We start from the raw sequence: 19766 nt of genomic DNA on the forward strand, positions 1-19766 counted from the left end.
GATAATTTTTCTTGTGCGTTCCCATCTTCAGCCAATGTAAACCAGCACTCAGATCTGCCTGAAACTGTGGCACCAATTGCCTCAACCTTTTTTTGTTTCGCATGCAAAGTCACAATTGTTTGTCCTTAAACCCAGAATTAATAAGAATACTTGTTTAGATCTTTCGGAAAAGTTACGTAATACGACACGCTTGATATACACGTTCACAAAAATCCACACACATTCTGGTCAGCCTATTGGTCATAACTTCTGTCATTTTCAAAGCAATTCCTTTGGAACTTGAGCAGATATGGCTCTCTCAGTGGAGGACCCCCTCAAAAATGGCCGCAAAACGAGCCTTTTTTGGCCTCTGAAACGGTTGACACCTACCGCCTTTGACAAAAGGCTACACAAATACTAAAGACGTTTGGGTTAGGGTTAGCATGAAACAAATGCTCTGGACAGGAAATTGAATGGCCTTTCCAATGGTAGTCAGAAGTGTTTGGTAAGTGCACATTCTGATTTTTTGCAGATTTTAAAATACGGGGAATTGGTTTTTGTCAGGTCGATTTTAAGGGTGACCTTGTTTGACAGGCTGCCACGGGATGCCTATACAAAGTACCACCAATCGAACAAATGATATGAACAGTAGACATAATTACCTTTTCCAGCATACAAAGTTCAATTAAAATGGATTGTGGTTTAACGCTTTTCTGAACGTGCGAAAATTGTTGTAATAATTTTTTGGCCAAGTTTATATATATGTATGTGTGTGTGTGTGTGTGTGTGTGTGTGTGTGTGTGTGTGTGTGTGTGTGTGTGTATATATATATGTGTGTGTGTGTGTGTGTGTGTGTGTTTGTATGTGTGTGTGTGTGTGTGTGTGTGTGTGCGTGTGTGTGTATATATATCTGTGTGTGTGTGTGTGTGTTTGTATGTGTGTGTGTGTTTGTGTATGTGTTTGTTTGTTTGTGTGTGTGTGTGTGTGTGTGTGTGTGTGTGTGTGTGTGTGTGTGTGTGTGTGTGTGTGTGTGTGTGTGTGTGTGTGTGTGTGTGTGTGTGTGTGTGTGTGTGTGTGTGTGTGTGTGTGTGTGTGACAATACAGCGGTACTTACTGCAGACGTCACCGTCACAGCTGTTGTCCACAGGACACAATTTGATCTCGTTCCGAAATGCGCAGCTCTGCCCAGGCTTATATTCTGGTAAACACCATGTCATTCAAACATTAAACCAATGCTTTGCAAAAAAAGGAGAAACAAGAATTGTGAAGTAATATCAAAACATTTACTCAATCTGTCGGCCTGAAACTAAAATATTAACACTCAATCAATCAATCAATGAGGCTTATATCGCGCATATTCCGTGGGTACAGTTCTAGGCGCTGTGCAGTGATGCCGTGTGAGATGAAATTTTATACGGCCAGTAGATTGCAGCCATGTCGGCGCATATTTACCTTTCACGGCCTTATTCCAAGTCACACGGGTATGGTAGACAATTATTAATTGTGCCTAAGCAATTTTGCCAGGAAAGACCCTTTTGTCAATCGTGGGATCTTTAACGTGCACACCCAATGTAGTATACACGGGGGGTGGTTCGGACACCGAAGAGAGTCTGCACACAAAGTTGACTCTGTGAAATAAATTTCCGCCGAACCTGGGATCGAACTCGCGCTGACAGCGGCCAACTGAATACAAATCCAGCGCGCTACCAACTGAGCTATATCCCCGCCCCAAACACTCAAACCCCGGGAATAGTTATTACCAAGACTGGTAAACTTGGCTAGCCGAAACCCGAAGACAGCGTCGTGTCGCGATGGGCTCCGTAAAGCATGCGAACATGCAATCACTTTAATTTAATTTTGACAATATTATCAGAGAAAACACAAAATGTCCATACATTTTTTGATTCAGGAAATGAAAAAAAAAATAACATGCAAAAGAAGTTTCTTAGATAAGTTTTAATTGAATTGATCAATCAGTGTGTCCACCTTAAAGACCACTGTCGATGTATTTGTGAATGCCTTGGTTATTTGTGACCCTCCACGACGGAATGAGTCGCATGTCACCTTTGCATGATTTTCATATTTTTACATTTTCCTAAAGAGTTTTTTATGCTCTATCCAGTGGTGAAACCCGTTTTAGAAAAGAGCGCAAACTTTTCGAGTTATAAGCCTGTAACTAAGGTGACCCTTACACTGTTACCAGACACCCCCCGGACTTTTATTAAGCCTAGCGCAGAACCGCGCGAGGTGACATGCGACTCATTCCGTGGTGGAGGGGGAAACCATGTCATTTGGTCTGGATCAGCAGCTCAGGGGCGGACGAGGGAGGGGGGTGGGGTTCTGGGGTTTCCGGAACCCCCCCCCCCCCCAGCCAAAAAAAAAATTGTGTTTTGGGGGGTTGTTTAAATTTTTGGGGTATTAATCAGTGACAAAATCTGCTGCCTGAAACTGGTAATGATCATCCTCAGAATGCACCAGATTGCACCATTTTGCATCCTTTTTTTCAAAATTTTCCGGGGGGGGCATGCCCCCGGACCTCCCTAGCAAGCTAGGCGCTTCGCGCCGTCGGCTCGGCGCTTTGCGCCTTCACACCCATATCTTCACAATATACTTTTGGAAACCCCCCCCCCCCCCCATAAAATGAACTGATCCGCCCCTGCAGCTGTAATGGTCTACCTGCCAAACCTGTCTGAATGTGCTTCTTTATTTCTGTATAGCTAGTGTGAACGACGTTTAGGCATTTGCAGACTAATTATCGAATTGCTGTTGTTTGTTTGTGAGTTATATTTTGGTGTGACTTAAATTGTTCGGAATTAGTTGTGTATGTTCTAATGTGTAATTTGTTTCTCGAAAACACCAGAGGAACAGACTTCATATTAAAACCTTGCGATCCTGAAAATACTTGCATCGTTAATGGTTTTTTTTTTTTTTTTTTCTTTCTTTTTTGCCAAGCACATCATCGTGGGGCTTTTAATCCATAACATGCATCCGTCTACAATGTATCTTCATTCATCCTTCAACATGTATAATAAATATGTAAATGGCAAGTATACAAGACATACAACATTAGGACCTAACCGACAGACGGACATGTAACATACCGACAATACTGATAAAAAAGAGAGAGAGAGAGAGAGAGAGAGAGAGAGAGAGAGAGAGAGAGAGAGAGAGAGAGAGAGAGAGAGAGAGGGGGGGGTTACAGGGTGACAGACAGGTAAGAGGATAAGTGAAGCAGACAGACATAAGACATACACACACACTCTTGCCTAAAATCTTATAAAAACCTACAATTTTAAACTGTACAAAAAGTTAAGCTGAAATGGACACTTCGCCTTGGTCAATAACCTAACATATATTCGCATAGGGTAACCACTCTGACAAAAATTCAACATTTCTATTCCTGATAAGATTCAATTTCTTTTCAATGTAATATCTTTGTTTTAATATTTTCAAAAAAACATTCAAAAGCGGAACTGAGCCCTGAAGTTTACATTTATAAATATAATATTTTCCTAAAAGAATAATCAAATCTAAAACATTATCAGTGTTCACATTATCATCATTTCCAAATATTATCAATCCTTTTGAAAAAGTCAAATGTTCACAATGTAAACATTCTTTGTGCAATACATTATTCAATTTAATCCAGAAGGTTTTAACAATCATACATTCCCAAAATAAGTGAAAAATTGTCTCTTCATGATACCCGCAAAATGTGCAGAGCGTTGAATTTTTAATTTTACATAAATATAAATATTTATTACAAGGTAGAATCCGGTGTAGGAGTCGCAGCTGAAACCACCTTAAACTGACATCAACAGTACTTTGAAAGGGTTTCAAGAAAATTAATTTCCAATTCATATTACTTATTGTTTTGTTTTTATTGGGGATAGGCAAGCTCTTGAATTGTGCAAGCCTTGAGAAACTTTCCAGTCTGATATGCTAGAAAAAAGCGTGATCCTAACATGTTAATAAGATGAACACAGTCACTTGATTAAACAGGGGTGTACCTTAACTTTTTTTGCTACCGGCCAGGGGGGGGCCGGTAAGTCAAAAATTGAACCGGCCCCCCAAAATCCCAACCGGCCCCCAACCTGCCGGGATTTCTTACAACCGCCCCAGCGGCTCGTCGCGTGCTAACCACATACACAAAAGACGTGCATTCATACTTATAATGCATACATGTGGATTTGCACTACTAATAACTACCACAAACACACACAAAACTTGATGACTAAAGTGCTATGTTTTAATATAATGATAATTAACCTTGTTTTTATAAAGAATTTAAAATTAAAGCCGCCACAAAGAAACAAGAAATCAAAACCACATTCACACCCTGTCACACAATCACACACTAAACCTCACTAAAAGTTACCCCCTTTATGTACCCCCTACCACACAATTTACAAAGTAATTTACTATGGAACTCTACTTACCACATAAACACACACTACAAAAGAGTAAATCAGCATTTTTTTTTAATTTAAATTATGTTTTTTGTTGTGTAAAGCCAAGTATAAAAAGCTGACTACAAAAAAAAATTCTAAGTTGCTTTCTTGTTTTGTTTCTTTTTCTTTATGTCTGTGTTATTAATATTACTGTTAGATCAAGCAGAAGTATAAAAGTTGCATACCAGCCAAATTTACCACAGCTTAAGTCATAAATAATCAAAAGCATTATATTTCATTTCTATTCCAGGCGGGCGATTTTAGAGGAATTTCGAACCCGCCCGACACGATTTGAAGTCGCCGGGGGCGAGCGGGCGAGCGCCAAAACTCACCCCTGTTAAATATGTGCAGGAGCTACTTCGGCAGACCCATATGGGCAGTCTCACAATGCAGGGAAGGTGAGATCATTGAGTTATGTTTTTTCCACCTTTTCTGTGTTTGATGTCAGCCGTGATTACCCAATGAGAACTTCAAAACATGTTGCTGACTTGCTAAAACCCAACCATGAAATGTGATGTAGTTGTGTAGCCCACCTAGAGGATAGAACATCTAATGCCGTGATAGCACAGTAATTTTGTGTACCTGACTAAATCTCTGCATATCACAATGAAGTCTTACTTCATGATCAGATGATTGAATACCCCCCCCCCCCCCCCACTCCCTCCGACTCAACAAAGAAGAGCAGGCACAACACACTCACATAGCTACCAACTCCACAATGTCATTACAGAATCAAGCAATCAGGAGAATCTAAGGATTCAGCAGTGCTCGGCCATTCGGTTGGATAGCCATCACTAGGCACAACAAAATCATTTATTGAGATTGTCTTGGACGTTTCTGAAGCTAGGGCTTAGAAGCTTCACACACACATATTCACTTCCCCCCTATTTGTCCCATTCCCTCAGTATCTACGAGCCATCCCGTTCTCTCAGATCCTCCTCTGAAAAACTCCTTCGCATCCCCAAAACCAGGACCAAGACCTTTGGTGAAAGAACCTTTAGGTACCAGATTCCGACCGTCTGGAACTCGCTTCCAAGTTCTATCCGTGATTCCAGCAGCCTTTCCTCCTTCAAAACCCAACTCAAAACATACCTGTTTCGTAAAGCCTTTGCTTAGCCTGAGTAGACTCTCCACAACTCTATTCTGTTTTGGAACTCTCTACCCTGTATGTGCTTTATGGTCTCTTTGTCAATGGTATCTTTGTGTGTGCGCGTGCGTGCGTGTGTGTGTGTGTGTGTGTGTGTGTGTGCGTGTGTGTGTGTGTGTGTGTGTGTGTGTGTACTTTTAACATTGTACGCTAAGTTTTGCTTAGTGCTTGGGTTCTTGGTGTTATGTCTCAGTTAAATGTATGCTTTGTATGCTTGTTGATTTGTGCTAGTTTATTCTATAATGAATTTGTAAAGCGCCTGGAGCCAATTGATGGGACTCGCGCTATAGAAAAGTTATTTATTATTATTATTATTATTATATTCCTCAGAAAACTCCTTGTCCTTTAGATTGAGTAAGATTCCCAGTCAATGGGGGCAACAACGACAAAAATGGATAATAATATTTAAATGGATAATAAAAAAAAATTCTTTCAAAACATTGTTAAAACTTTTGAGGAATGGTCTTACTCCATGTGAAATCCTGACCAAATCTGCGACATTGAGGCAAACACGTTGGCGTGGGCCTCTAACCAAATACTCTGAAACCAGCAGCTACTTTTAAGTAATTGTATTTGTGTTGTCATTATGTACTGCTTGCACTAAATGCATTTTCTTTATCTCCTCAGAATCGAGTCACCAAGAGAAAAACCCTTGACATGCAGAGTGCACAGTAAAACATATATATGGCGTGCAAGTCGGTCAACAGGTGCCATTATCATCATTACAAGAGATGCAGATCTAGTTTCTTATGTTTTATGTTGGGTGCGATTTTCGTGTTCAAGCCTATCAGCTTGTTCATAAGTCCTTAGATCTGTTTTAATTTTAATGTAGAAATTCATTATCAGATAATTTGAAACATTTTGTTTAATTACGTCTAAATCAGTTTTCAGCATTTGTTCTTTATTATTCTTCTATATTATACCCTTAAAACTAACACATAGTAAAAACAAAATTGTAACAAGATGTGTTTGTTCAAGGGAGATCATTTGAAGCTTTTTTTTTAAATCTGTATAATTGCATAGTGACATCCTCCAAAAATAATAAAGGTATCTACACGGGTTGTCTACCTAATTCTTGATAGCATTCATTTGAAGAATAAATTTTTTTCTCAGAATATTTTCTAATACATTTTATTCAAGGGAGGCAATAAAAAATGTTTACAAAAATGTATCCAATTGTGTCTGTTGGGTGAAACTACGCCATAGACATTTCTCTTCTAGTGGCTTAAGTTCTGGTGTATTAGCGATCGAGAAGTTTACGAGGTAGTAGCAGAATCGACGTTTGTACCTTTCTGGTCATTTATCAGAAGATAGACTGGAAATGTCAAATTATCGGCCATTCATCGCGACATAAAAACAAATGACATGTATGCAACATAATGGCTTGATAAAAGCATAAGAAACTTGATGCCTCACCTGTCTCGGCTGCTATTCTTCATCGTTCAAAGCATAATAGCAATAACATTTGTTGTGTAGATTCGATTTGTTATTTTTTTCTGAAATAAAATATTCATGAAGAGGATTCTGATCGAGTGAATATATTTGTGGAAAGCTGAATAAAGCAATGCGTATGTGTCTTTGACTAGTGAAGTAGAGCCTTATGTGCTGGTTATTATTGGTTTTATCACACACACACACACACACACACACACACACACACACACACACACACACACACACACAAAACTATGATGTTTGTCAAAACATGTTGCATATTCCTGCTTCCCAAACAAATGCCTGCACAAAAGCACACAAGTGTACTTGCCTACACATTTACCCAAAAGGTGTCTGAATATTGATAGTGGCAATCGTGGTACTGAACGTGAAACTCTACTTTTATTGTCTGGTGCATGTGGTCTAGGTCTTATTTCACTGACACACATGCATTTCAACCACCCTTACAAAATAAAAAGCCACACATCGTGTAAGCTAATTGACTAAAAACACAGACACGCAAACAAACAAAAAACGAAAGATCTTGGTCATTCTACCATAAGTGCAGATGGCTGATATCACCTAAACACGCAAACATCAAAAAGCTGCGAGGGCGTAAAACTCGAATCGTATAAACCAATCCATGTCCAATTAAGACCTGACGGACAAAAAGCCCCTTAAAATTTACTTACTTTTTTTTAGGGAGCATCACCTATGACGTAGTGTCCCACGACACGTACCTGTCAGAGGTGTTTAAAGTGTGTGTAGGGTGTTGGGGTGTCTCACCTATGACGTTGTGTCCCATGACACGCACCTCGCAGAACTCCAGCACGTGAGGACTTGGGGCGACCAGGATGGTGTACTGACCCCGGTTGTGCTTTTTGGGGTCGCAATTCAACTCGAGCACGGATCCGTCTATCAGATACGTGGAGCGGTGTTCCGCGCACTTCCTTGTTGGATTCCGATCCAGAATCGTCAGCATCCCTTCATCCTCCACGAACACATCGAAATTCTGCAGTTTATAGGCTGAGGGAAAAATGGATTTTTGCCCAGCTAAAACAACTTTGTAACCCATATTGGCAATCCCTCGCGACTTTCTTAGTTTAGTGGGGCACCTAGGTACCTACTAAACAAAGAATGTCGCGAGAGATTGTCAATGTGAGTTAAAAATAGAGCATTTTGTAATCTCCATTTATTCAACGCTAATGCTAATATAGTTCCAGGCACCTTACAATACTAAAAGAATAACTACACAAATAAATAATTTTGTTTGTAAGGCAATTTCAAATGTATCAAAGTAAACTTTTGCATATCAAAAAAAAATTTAAACAAGAAAGCCAGTTCACTGAATGTATGATTAAAGCCAAAACAAAACATTCACATAAACTTGGGCTTGGCGGTACAAATAAAAGCAAAGGCTTTTTAAGACTCCCCTTGTCATGTCCTATTACTGTGTAACCCTAACACCCATCCCCCTTATAGAAGACCAGACATCCACCCCATCCCCACCCTAATAGACTACCCATCTTTTAAGAGCCTAACCCACCCTAATATAACACTACCTCCCTTTTAATACCACCCCCCCCCCCCCCACCCCTGTCCAAAACAGAAGACTCCCTCCCTTCCAAAGACCTTATCCTCAGATGTTTTGTTCTTACCCTCTGTACATTTACCCCCAGTGTACGTGAGCCTCCCTCCTTTTCCAGACCAGATGTTCTCACTTTTTTTTTAGGTCTTAAAATGAGGTTTCAAATGTATGTGAATCAAAAATATTTGCTGTTCTACCCTCATTAAATATTGTCTAAGAGAACATTGATTTCCAAACTTGATCCTCATGCGTCCTCACATATTAATTCCTCAAGTTTTTCAATCCTATGAATATCCCCAGAACAAACTTGCTCCACCCCATCTTTCTTCCCACCATCATCACAAACATCACCATCCATTTTTGTTGAAAAAAAGAGAGAACAAAATACCAACAACACAAAAACTATCCTAACTTTGTCTTTGCCGAGCGACGCGGTTCATTACGCCTTTCACCGGATATGCGGGGTGAATACCCTCATATTTTGATGAAGTGGAGACTTATTTCCTTGATAGCTCAGTGGATATTTTTAGTAGTGATCGATCTTCTGCACAAGAACATTTTTGTGTGATTGCATGCGGCTAACATTCAGAATTACAGCTGGTGTCTGTCTACCAGAGCATGTACAGAATACACACTCATACGCTTGTGAACTTAACTGCAAACAACTGGTGTGGACAATTAATTTGTGGGAGTGACTGATAAGAATGGAACGAGCGTATGAGTGCGTGTTCTGTACAGGCTCTGGTAGACAGAAACCAGCTGTAATTCTGAATGTTAGCCGCATGCAAACACACAAAAGAACTTCTCACCACGCGCGCGTGGCGATAAGCGGTTTGGGTGATTGATTGCGCCTTTCTTTGATTGGCTCGGAGCGTGGCGCTGGAACCGACCGATGCGTCGGTCAGCGACTCGCGCAGAGCTTAACCAGCGTCACATCGCAAGATTCCAGCAAGCTGTAAAGGTCGAGTTTTTGGATTTGGTGAAAAGTTTTTCCACCACCCACCCCTCCTATATTTTATTAATGAAGGTATGTTTTTTGTAACTTGTTTGCTCTAGATTTTTTTTTTCCCTTTTGGCAAGTTTTTGTCATGTCTGGAGATCATCAAAACCTACAAGTCTGTAAAATGTGGAGGCTCTTGCTTCAAACAAATAAGAGAAATCCCCAATGATTAGTTTTTATTAACCGAATATGTCCCCGCTGTGACCCCAGTTTTTGAACAGGGTCGACAAAACTGAGCTCATGTACTGATGTAGGGAGATCATCAAACCTTAGAAGTGTGCAGTTTCAAAGCTCCAGCTTAAAAAATAACCGAGATAACCCTAACGTTAATGTTCTGCCTACGGACGGCCGGACGGCCTAATACTTCAATAATTCTCATTTCTTCTCTCCTGATTATTCAGAGTCAAAAACAAAATGCACAACGGACAAATAGTAGTTTTATCACTAATCAAGTCTCTGCTGACGCTCAGTTTTTAATCACTTATCAGGGTTTCTTCTAACGCTTAGGTGTTTTTTTTAATCATTTATAACGTTTCTTCAGACACTTACTTTTTTTTAATCACTTATCAGGGTTTCTTCTGCATGACGCTGAGGGGTTTTTTTGTTTTGTTTTTGTTTTTATCACTTTACATTTTCTTTTTGACGCTGAGTTTTTTTTAAATCATTTATAAAGTTTCTTCTGATACTGAATTTTTTTTAATCATTAATCAGGGTGTTTTTTATGCGGAGGTTGTTGTTTTTTTGTATCATTTATCGGGTTTTTTTCTGACGCTGAGTGTAGTACTGACCACAGCAGTCGACGCGGGTGTGGATAAACAATTTGAAGACTCTGTAGGAAGCCTCCATGTCCACTTGCCACCAGCGGTTATCTGCTCCGTCTTTCACGGGGTGCGTGGAGACGCATTTGTCCGGGGAGCTGTTGCTGTTCGTGCCGTCAACGGCGTTGGCTGGGCCACCCTTCAGAAGGGAGCTCGTGGAAGCAAACTTCTTTAACGCCACATTCCAAGGTGCTTAAACAATACAAGGAATTTGTTACTGATGCATTTCACAGTGGTGAAACAATACGGTAAGTTCTTGATTGATACATTCCACGGAGAATAAGGATAAGGATAAGAGTCGTATAGTCCTGTGAGGTTACCCACATGGACATCCGGGCTGCTTTCTCCACTACCTATGACCGCCACCACCCCCCTCCCCCCCCCCTCCCTCCAAAAAAGAAAAAAAAACTGTTCCAGCTTCATAGAATAATGTTCAAGAGAATTTTTGCATCTGACTGATTGACACAAACTTGATCCTTATATGTGACCATTATCGATCCATTTAGTTATTCCACCCCAAGAATATTTCATATATTCAAACTTACACAACACCTAACCTTCTACCCACCACCATCTTTAGCCTGACATACTCAACAAACAACAAATTAGTTTTTTAACTAGAATCATAATAATTCATTATTTTCTTTCCCAAATTGAGTTTTAGCTAGCCCAGACAAAATATGTATACTAAGACACTTGAGTGACCTAATTTCTGACACTATGACATCATAACATGTCATCACCAAGGGTCTATAGTCAAGACTGTGACCAAATCAAACAATGACATCACAGCTTAATGAGGTCAAGACTTATATCCTGGATGCCCAGTGGACATTTTCAGTGGTGAAAATCTTTTCCAGCAAACATTTTCATGCTGGGACTCTAAAACTTTATAAAATGCAGGCCAACATGTGGTCACGTCTGCTGATTACCAACACCTATCAATGTAAAGCTTTTACAAACATGACCCCGCTGTGACCTGAAAATGTGATATCAAACCTTAGAAGTGTGCATATAACAAAGCTCTAGCTTCAAAAACATTAGAGATAACATCAACGTTAAGTCTTTGTGAAACGAACATAACCCCGCTGTGTGAAAAGTTTCAGAGGTCTAGCTTGAAAAACCTCAGAGATAACTTCAACGTTAAGTTTTTATGAAACGAACATAACCCCGCTGTGTGAACAGTTTCACAGGTCTAGCTTGAAAAACCTCCGAGATAACTTCAACGTTAAGTTTGTTGTCCACAGACGGCCGGACGTCCACACACACAGACACATATGAATCGTAATGCTCACCAATTACTCTGGTGAGTCAAAAACATGTAGGCCACCAGGTGACGTTGCATATAGTGGGGAAACACTCAGTTTTGGCTACACTAGCGTTGTTTGTCAAGATGCATACCGTAAACAGAATATGTATCAGTTGTTCTTTTCTACAGGTGACAAGTGGGGATCAGCTCACAGGGACACAAGTCTCACTACATTCTACATGAGAAACTGACCACAAAGCAGCCAGTACATGACAAAGAGATAGTAAAATCACCACAATCAAAGAAACAAAACACGACCAATCAATACATGTGATAGTATCAACATTTGCTGTGAAAGTGCCAGCAAGAACAAGACCCAAAACGGGAAGGCAGACTAGGAGCATCTTTGCCGACTTACCTCACGTTCTGTGTTGTTGATAAGAATTGGTTTAAGCGTGTTTATTCAAATTCTCATACACACGTTTCAAACAATAACAACATTAAGAACGTTAACAAGCAGATTGCTTATGGACACGTTCTTGAAATTATAATCAATACACATTCAGATAGCAAAACATGGCGAACAAGTGATAGCTTCAACACTTATCTTGATAATCTTTAATTATATTTTATACAAATAGGGTAAAGAGAGAGAGAGAGAGAGAGAGAGAGAGAGAGAGAGAGAGAGAGAGAGAGAGGGAGAGAGAGAGGGGGAGGGAGAGGGAGAGAGAGAGGGGGAGGGAGAGAATGCCTGGCTACATCAATTGCACAGTTAATATAATATCAGCCGAAGCGATTAGTTAACATAACATAGTCTTGTACAACAGAGAATATTTTCGTGTTCAAAGATATAGTTAAATCAGTATTTCCAAACAAGAGTGTTTTGCAGTCTAGAACGTGTGTTGGCAGACTATTGAATAAAATGGTTCTATGTTCTTTAAATTTTGGACAGTGTAACAAGAAATGTTCAGAATCTTCCGGGCATGCTCCACACGTACATTCTAAATTATCAGAGAGGTGTCGGTTAACTAAGTCTTGTTGCAAATCACTCATGTTTAATCTCAACCTGCTGTGAAGTACCTGTCCCTGGCGGTTGCCTAAATAATAATACTGTGGAACAACATCTCCACAGTATTATTATTGATAAGAATTGCGTCTTTGCTGTTTTTGTTTAGAATATTATCCATTAAAACGTACGCATTTCTTGAATTTTGCCATTTATTGTTTGTCTTTGTGAAATGCGAGGCGTAACCAGGTGTCACACTTTTGGTACCTCACTTTGATCAGCGTAACCAGGTGTCACACTTTTGGTACCTCACTTTGATCACAATAAGCTTCAAGGTAGAAAAGCAGATAAACTATATTAAAAAAAAACTGCATTCAAAATCTATCAAACCGAGCCACAATCCATGAAATGTACTTTCTGAATACATCAAATGTATTCATGGCCAAAGTAACTCCACTTGCACTTAAAATCTAAATTGTGTAAAACCATATGTTATCCAGTAAGTTTTTTTCTTTTGTAAATCTGATAATGCAGTTTTTCTGCTTTATGAAAAGAGATATTTTAAGAATAAAATTGCAGATTAAAATTCTGACCAGTTTTCCTTCTTTTTAACCTGTACTGAAGAACAACTCATCATCAATAAACGAGTAATAAACATGGTTCTAAGGCCGATTTTAAGGCACGGGAGGTACTCCTGAGCAAATTTGGTTTTATTTGACAGACAAATGCATATAGTCTTTGAAACAACTTTTCTTGGTACCCAAAAGTGGTAGCAGCTATACGCAATTTTAAGGCGAAGTTGCCCAGGGTTTTTTTTTAAATGCAATTCAGAAGAAAAAAAACTTTGTTGCAAAAATCGGTAATATCACCTTAACCGCAGGCAGCAGAGTAAATATTTTTGACTGAACTATCAAGTAATTGGAAGGTGTTAAACAGCAAGTAAAAATATTGTTTGCGTGCAACACATAGCGGCACCAGGAGGCCTTGCATTTCAGAAATTGTGTTACGTCACGTCATTTTCATTTTTCTGGATAATGTCAAATCTCATAAAAGACGTTTTGTAAGCCACAATCTAATGAAATACATATCAGAGGGAAGTGCATTCATTGGGCTTTTAGTTGCAAGTACCTCTGATGAGATAGCTTACATGCAGTTATTCTAGGGTGTTCAAAGTACCTAAATATGCTAAAAACCCAAATCACATCATGTGACCATTTTGGATTAAAATTCCGTGCCACCTCTGCCCTTAAAAAAAAAACCTGGGCTACTTTGCCTTAAAAATTGCGTATAGCTGCTGCCACTTTTGGGTACCAAGAAAAGTTTCAGAGACTACATGCATTTGTCTGTCAAATGAAACCAAATTTGCTCGGGAGTTCCTCCCGTGCCTTAATACTCCTTAACTAAGCGTCTTTTTCCGATTCGGTTCCTCGTCTACAAGGCTGATTTTATTTTTTAATGACTGTGAAATGTTGATGAGTGAAAAGAGAATGTCATCTTGTCACCTTGATCATTTTAATATGTGAACAGCTCATGAAGTGTTGCACAGATGATCAAAAATAAAGTACAGGATATGGCATTTTAAGTGGTACTGCACTGTTGCTGAAGAAACCATGTGAAAATAGAGAAAGAAAAAAACACGATTCTAGACTTTGATGGGTTTTCTCTGCTCGTAATCACACATTCTTCTACTCATCACAGCGTGTCCCATTATTGCGCAGTCAGGCTGGTCTAGCGTGTAAAAAAGAGCGACCACAATCCTGAAAATCGGCAAAAATCCTGGGGTTTTGTAGTGTTTTTGCTGGGTGGCTGTAGTTGACATGCCATAAATCTAAAACTGCAAATGGAATCATATATATTACTGACTTACCCAGTGTGCAACAGCCATACAGATTGTTATAGATGTATTTGCTATCACTATATTACTGGCTTACCCAGTGTGTCACAGCAATAAAGATTGTTACAGGTGTATTTGCTATCCCTATAATACTAGCTTACCCAGTGTGATAAAGCAATAAAGATTGTTACAGATGTATTTGCTATCACTATATTACTAGCTTACCCAGTGTGTTACAGCCATAAGAGTGTTACAGATGTATTTGCTATCACTATATCACTAGCTTACCCAGTGTGTTACAGCCATAAAGATTGTTACAGATGTATTTGCTATCACTATATCACTAGCTTACCCAGTGTGTTACAGCCATAAAGATTGTTACAGATGTATTTGCTATCACCATATTACTGGCTTACCCAGTTTGCCACAGCCATAAGATTGTTACAGACGTACCGTAAAGTACCTTGTAAGCGCCCCCCCCCCCCCCCCCCCCTGTGCACCAATTCCGACAGGTACTACACCCTATGCATGAGCAGTTTTCAGTAAGAAATGTGATCTTTGATCACTTCGTAATCATATCTTCTTTCTTTTTTCATCTTCCATTGTTTTTCTTGTTTGTATTGTCATCAGAACAGCTTGGGGAGACAAATGTCGTCGCATCCTTTTCTTGTCTGCAGAGGTGCCGCTGTCGGCCGCACTGTGTCTCTGTTTACCTTGAACAAGGGGTACGTCTGGTTGGTATTGGTACCTCGCCGAGTGGAGACAGCATGCCTTTGTTTACAACGCTTCAGCCACATAGGTGATGCAACAAATCTGTCTATGTCCAGTCCACCAGCCAGTTCTAAGGCTCCTCTTTGCAAATCTTTGTTGCGGACGACACGCCCTTCCGCCCGCTCTTGATCAAGATATTCATCTACCTCTTCTGATCTGACGTCTCGACCGCCATGTAACTTTCGCTTCTTCTTTTCCTTTCCCGCCTGGTGACGTAAAAGGGTATTGCGATTCTCTCGCCATTCTCGTATCCTTTTTCTATCTACCCCAAACTCACTTGCTGTTTGCGACACATTTCCATTGGCGTTATTATCCAAATAGTCAAGAGCTGACAGCTTAAATTCAACGGTGTACGATTTGATCCGCGGCATCTTGTAATCATTGACTTGCAGGCGTTTAGATCCAAGGCGTGCAGACACACGTGATAGGGTTTGCAAGAAAGGGAAATCATTCACAAAACTAGCAGATCAAGTGCGGAATTTATATTTCCCCTGATTTCAATGGTGTAAAGTGGGTGGTGGGCGCTTACAAGGTACTATACCCTATGCTCGGTTTTGGACTAAAAGTGGGGGGTGGGCGCTTACTCGATACTGGGCGCTAACAAGGTACTTTACGGTATATGCTATCACTATACTACTGGCTTACCGAATTTGTCACAGCCCAAAAGATTATTGCAGACGTATTTGCAATCGTCACCTGTAGGGCACAGACGGCATGGAGGTCCCCAGAATTTGGGTTTGCATACTGGAACAGAGGAACAGAAGTTTAGCAAGAAGATCAAAGTTATCATACGACTCACTATCTTCGTAACTATTTTCGAATGCTCAAGAACAAGATAATTTCTCACATGTATTCCAATGTGAACAAAATCAACCAGACCTGGGTCATGTCTGGATGTTATTAAACACTGATAGTGTGAACAATTTCAAAATGTAGGTCTAAGAACGTTGAAGAAAATAAATCATCAGAAGTTGTGAAAGAAACAATTGAAAGTCAGAAGAGACTTTCTTCTGAGATTTGTTAATATCTCTTAGCAGAGCAAAAGAGAGAGGAAACAAAAAAAGGTGTCCTTTCACAGACAGCCCTATTGGGGAAATCAGACCCTCCTCGGACGGGACCGAGTTTCACAAAGAGAATCTGCCCCGAGGGGAGAGTATCAACAGAGGAAACTAGTCATATATACTTTAGCAGGGGCGCATTAGGGGGGAACACCCCCCCTCCCCCCCCCCCCCCGGCTGTCCCCCCAAAAACCAGTTGATCATGTTTAAAATGAAGGATAAGCCACAAATTGACCCTATACCCCACCAAGGGTCTACCGACTTCTGAACCCCAGGTTGTAACCCCTGAACCCCAGGTTGTAACCCCTCCCCCCCCCCCCCCTCAGACTTAACTGCCCCGCCCCTGTTTAGCCACTATGACCTTGACATTTTACAAAGGTAAATCAAACTGAGGTCTTGTTTGGAGATCATTAAACCTTGGAAGTGAATGCAGGTTCAAAGATCTGTCAGCAAAAACACTCAGTATACATGAAAGTTTTAGACCATAAACTCTAAAGAAAAAAGTAATGTTTCCTCTTTTTACATTTAGTCAAGTTGTGTGTGTGTGTGTGTGTGTGTGTGTGTGTGTGTGTGTGTGTGTGTGTGTGTGTGTGTGTGTGCGTGCGTGCGTGCGTGCGTGCGTGCGTGCGTGCGTGCGTGCGTGCGTGTGTGTGTGTGTTTTGTGTGTGTGTGTGTACTAGCTCTAAAAAAAGGAGAATAAAGGAAAGCGGTTGCTGTGAAGTGCTGTACGATACTGCGCTTTTCTAGCTGGTCACTTCAAGCGATCACGTTTTTCATTTCAGCGGTTTTAGTCTGGGTTGCGGTAATCGACAAAGCCTTCTTTCGTAAAATGCAGTGTAATCAGTATCACTTTGTGAAATTGACAGATTGACTGAATGTATTAACTTCCCTTCATACGACTTGTTTTTTGTTAGTATAACCTGACGCTGTAGATGTGTGAACTTTAACTTTGACGAGGATCAATCATATCTCGGAAATGTCTGGAAGTAATCAAACCCTTGAGGTGTGTCAAGTTTCAATAATCTTTCTCCATTCAGTTATCCAACCCTGAGAATATCCCACATATACAAACTGGCACCCCGGACATTATTAACTGACTGTATTATTATTAAGCAGGTAATACGTCCATAATGTCAAGTATTGTAATCTGCATGTTATGTTAAGCTCCGGCCTTACTTGTAGGTGAACGGTATGTTATATGTCCGTCTGTCTGTTATGTCCTAATGTTGTATATATATGTCTTGTATACTTGCCATTTACATATTTAATATTATAAATGTTGATGGATGAATGATGATACATTGTAGACGGATGCATGTTATTGATTAAAAGCCCCACAATGATGTGCTTGGCAAAACAAAACAAAACAAGAAGAGCAAACGCTCGATCGAGTCACTTTCGCAGTTCTGAATATTATATGAGGCATCAGATGGACAGGAAGAAATTGCTATTCACAACACAATGAGTCACGTTCACATAAAATTTGAGCCCGGTCACTTTTATAGTTTCCGAGAAAAGCCCAACGTTAAGTTGTGTGTTGCCGAACAGAAAAGGCTAGTTATCTCCCTTGTTTTTCTGATAACGTTCGTAAAAGGCTACAGATGTAAATACTTTGATGTAAAGAATAATCCTACAAAGTTTCAATCACATCCGATGAACTTTGTCAAAGATATAAAATGTCTAATTTTTCCTTTGACGCTGACCTGTGACCTTGAAAAAGGTCAAAGGTCAACGAAACCATCGTTAAAGTGTAGAGGTCATTGGAGGTCACGACTAAACAAAATATGAGCCCGATCGCTTTGATAGTTTCCGAGAAAAGATATAAAATGTCTAATTTTTCCTTTGACGCTGACCTGTGACCTTGAAAAAGGTCAAAGGTCAACGAAACCATCGTTAAAGTGTAGAGGTCATTGGAGGTCACGACTAAACAAAATATGAGCCCGATCGCTTTGATAGTTTCCGAGAAAAGTCCAACGTTAAGGTGGTGTCTACGGACGGCCGGCCGGCCGGCCGGACGGCCGGCCGGCCGGACAGACTAACACTGACCGATTACATAGAGTCACTTTTTCTCAAGTGACTCAAAAACAAAAAAGTTTCAATAATCTTTCTCCATTCAGTTATCCAACCCTGAGAATATCCCACATATATACAAACTGGCACCCCGGACCCCCTTCCCACGACCAACACTAGCCTCATACTCAACACGCTGTACATTTTGAAAAATCGATATTTCAACAAGAACCAGAATTAATTGTTAGCTGGCCAAGACAAATCACCCAAAATATCGTAAAAAAACTCAACTTTATTTGTTTATGAACATGACCCTATTGTGACCCTAGCTTCAAAAACGTCTGAGATGACATCAATGCTAAGTTTTTATGACTCCAACATGACCCCCCTGTGACCTCACTTGACGAGAGTCAAACAAACTTAGGTCGGGAAATTATTACATCCAAGAAGTGTGCAAAGTTTCACAGGTCAAGCTTTAAGCACATCCAAAATAACCTCAACGTTAAAGCCCCAGTCTGCCTCAAATGGTTTACAGAGCGATTTAAATCTTCTCACGAAAAACCTTATGGAACACACTTGCAATAGCATTTAACAGCATTGAATGACACAGTTCGTTTGAATGGTTATTTAGCTTGCGTAAACCACACACAAGATTCCGTGGTTTATTTTACCCCTGAGCCATCGTCGACCCGTGTCACCCACTTTCCTTTTTTTCACAATTTAGTCGTCGTTTGTGATTTCAATGCAACTCGTTGTATCTGCAATAGCACGTTATATTGTGTACCTCTAAATCTAAAATGCAACAAACGACTGCAAGTCACACGAAATTATCGGCGGCGGTTGGCTTCAAAGAAGCAAGCTAAATGCAGAACATTCGTCTGCTTGGGCAAACACGAGCTTGTAATTGTGTAACTTGCTTCCGGGCTCCCTTTTTTCAAACTTTCAAAACTTCGAATTGTACTGATCTTGTCTTGATGAAAAAAGAACTCTTTTATGATTTAAGAATGTTTTTATAACAAGCTGTCAAGTATTTTTTTAGATTTTAAAAGTTAGTTCCGGCGCCAAAGCGAGGCGTCCGATTGTGGGTTGGACAATCAGTTTGGCCACGCAAAAATAAATTCTTTGAAAAATGCTTGCTCTTTACGGAAGGCACCTAGGATGTTCTCAAGTGGTGATTGTTTAAACGAAAGGGTGTCTGTAATGTGTGTAAAAGCCTGACAGTGTATGTGACCAGAAACTGATGGTGTGCGTGAAGCTGAGTGTGCCTTTAAGTGTTTGTAAACCGAACATGACCCTGGTGTGACCCCAAAACTTGACACGGGTCAACCAGACTGGGGTCATGTCGAGGCCATTATCAAACACTAAATTAATGCGTGAAACGTTTCAAAGGTCTAGCTTGAAAAACACCCAAGACAACCTCA

The 19766-nt window shown here is 40.2% G+C and overlaps 1 protein-coding gene across 2 annotated transcripts in view; it reads right to left on the reverse strand.

Moving 5' to 3' along the window:
• Positions 1-19766, reverse strand: part of LOC138949470 (uncharacterized) — a 105138-nt gene that overhangs the window by 43529 nt on the left and 41843 nt on the right. The window contains exons 8-11 of one of the 2 annotated variants that reach the window (XM_070321298.1): positions 15923-16021; positions 10388-10609; positions 7798-8037; positions 1094-1177 (exon numbers count right to left, since the gene is read on the reverse strand). In XM_070321298.1, coding sequence (XP_070177399.1) covers positions 1094-1177; positions 7798-8037; positions 10388-10609; positions 15923-16021 — 645 coding nt within the window. Of the gene's footprint in view, positions 1-1093; positions 1178-7797; positions 8038-10158; positions 10610-15922; positions 16022-19766 lie in introns of those variants that run through there. The other variant, XM_070321299.1, reaches the window with a different exon arrangement.

The sequence above is a fragment of the Littorina saxatilis genome, linkage group LG15 (assembly GCF_037325665.1).
Source record: "Littorina saxatilis isolate snail1 linkage group LG15, US_GU_Lsax_2.0, whole genome shotgun sequence".
NCBI classification, from domain to species: Eukaryota; Metazoa; Mollusca; class Gastropoda; order Littorinimorpha; family Littorinidae; genus Littorina; species Littorina saxatilis.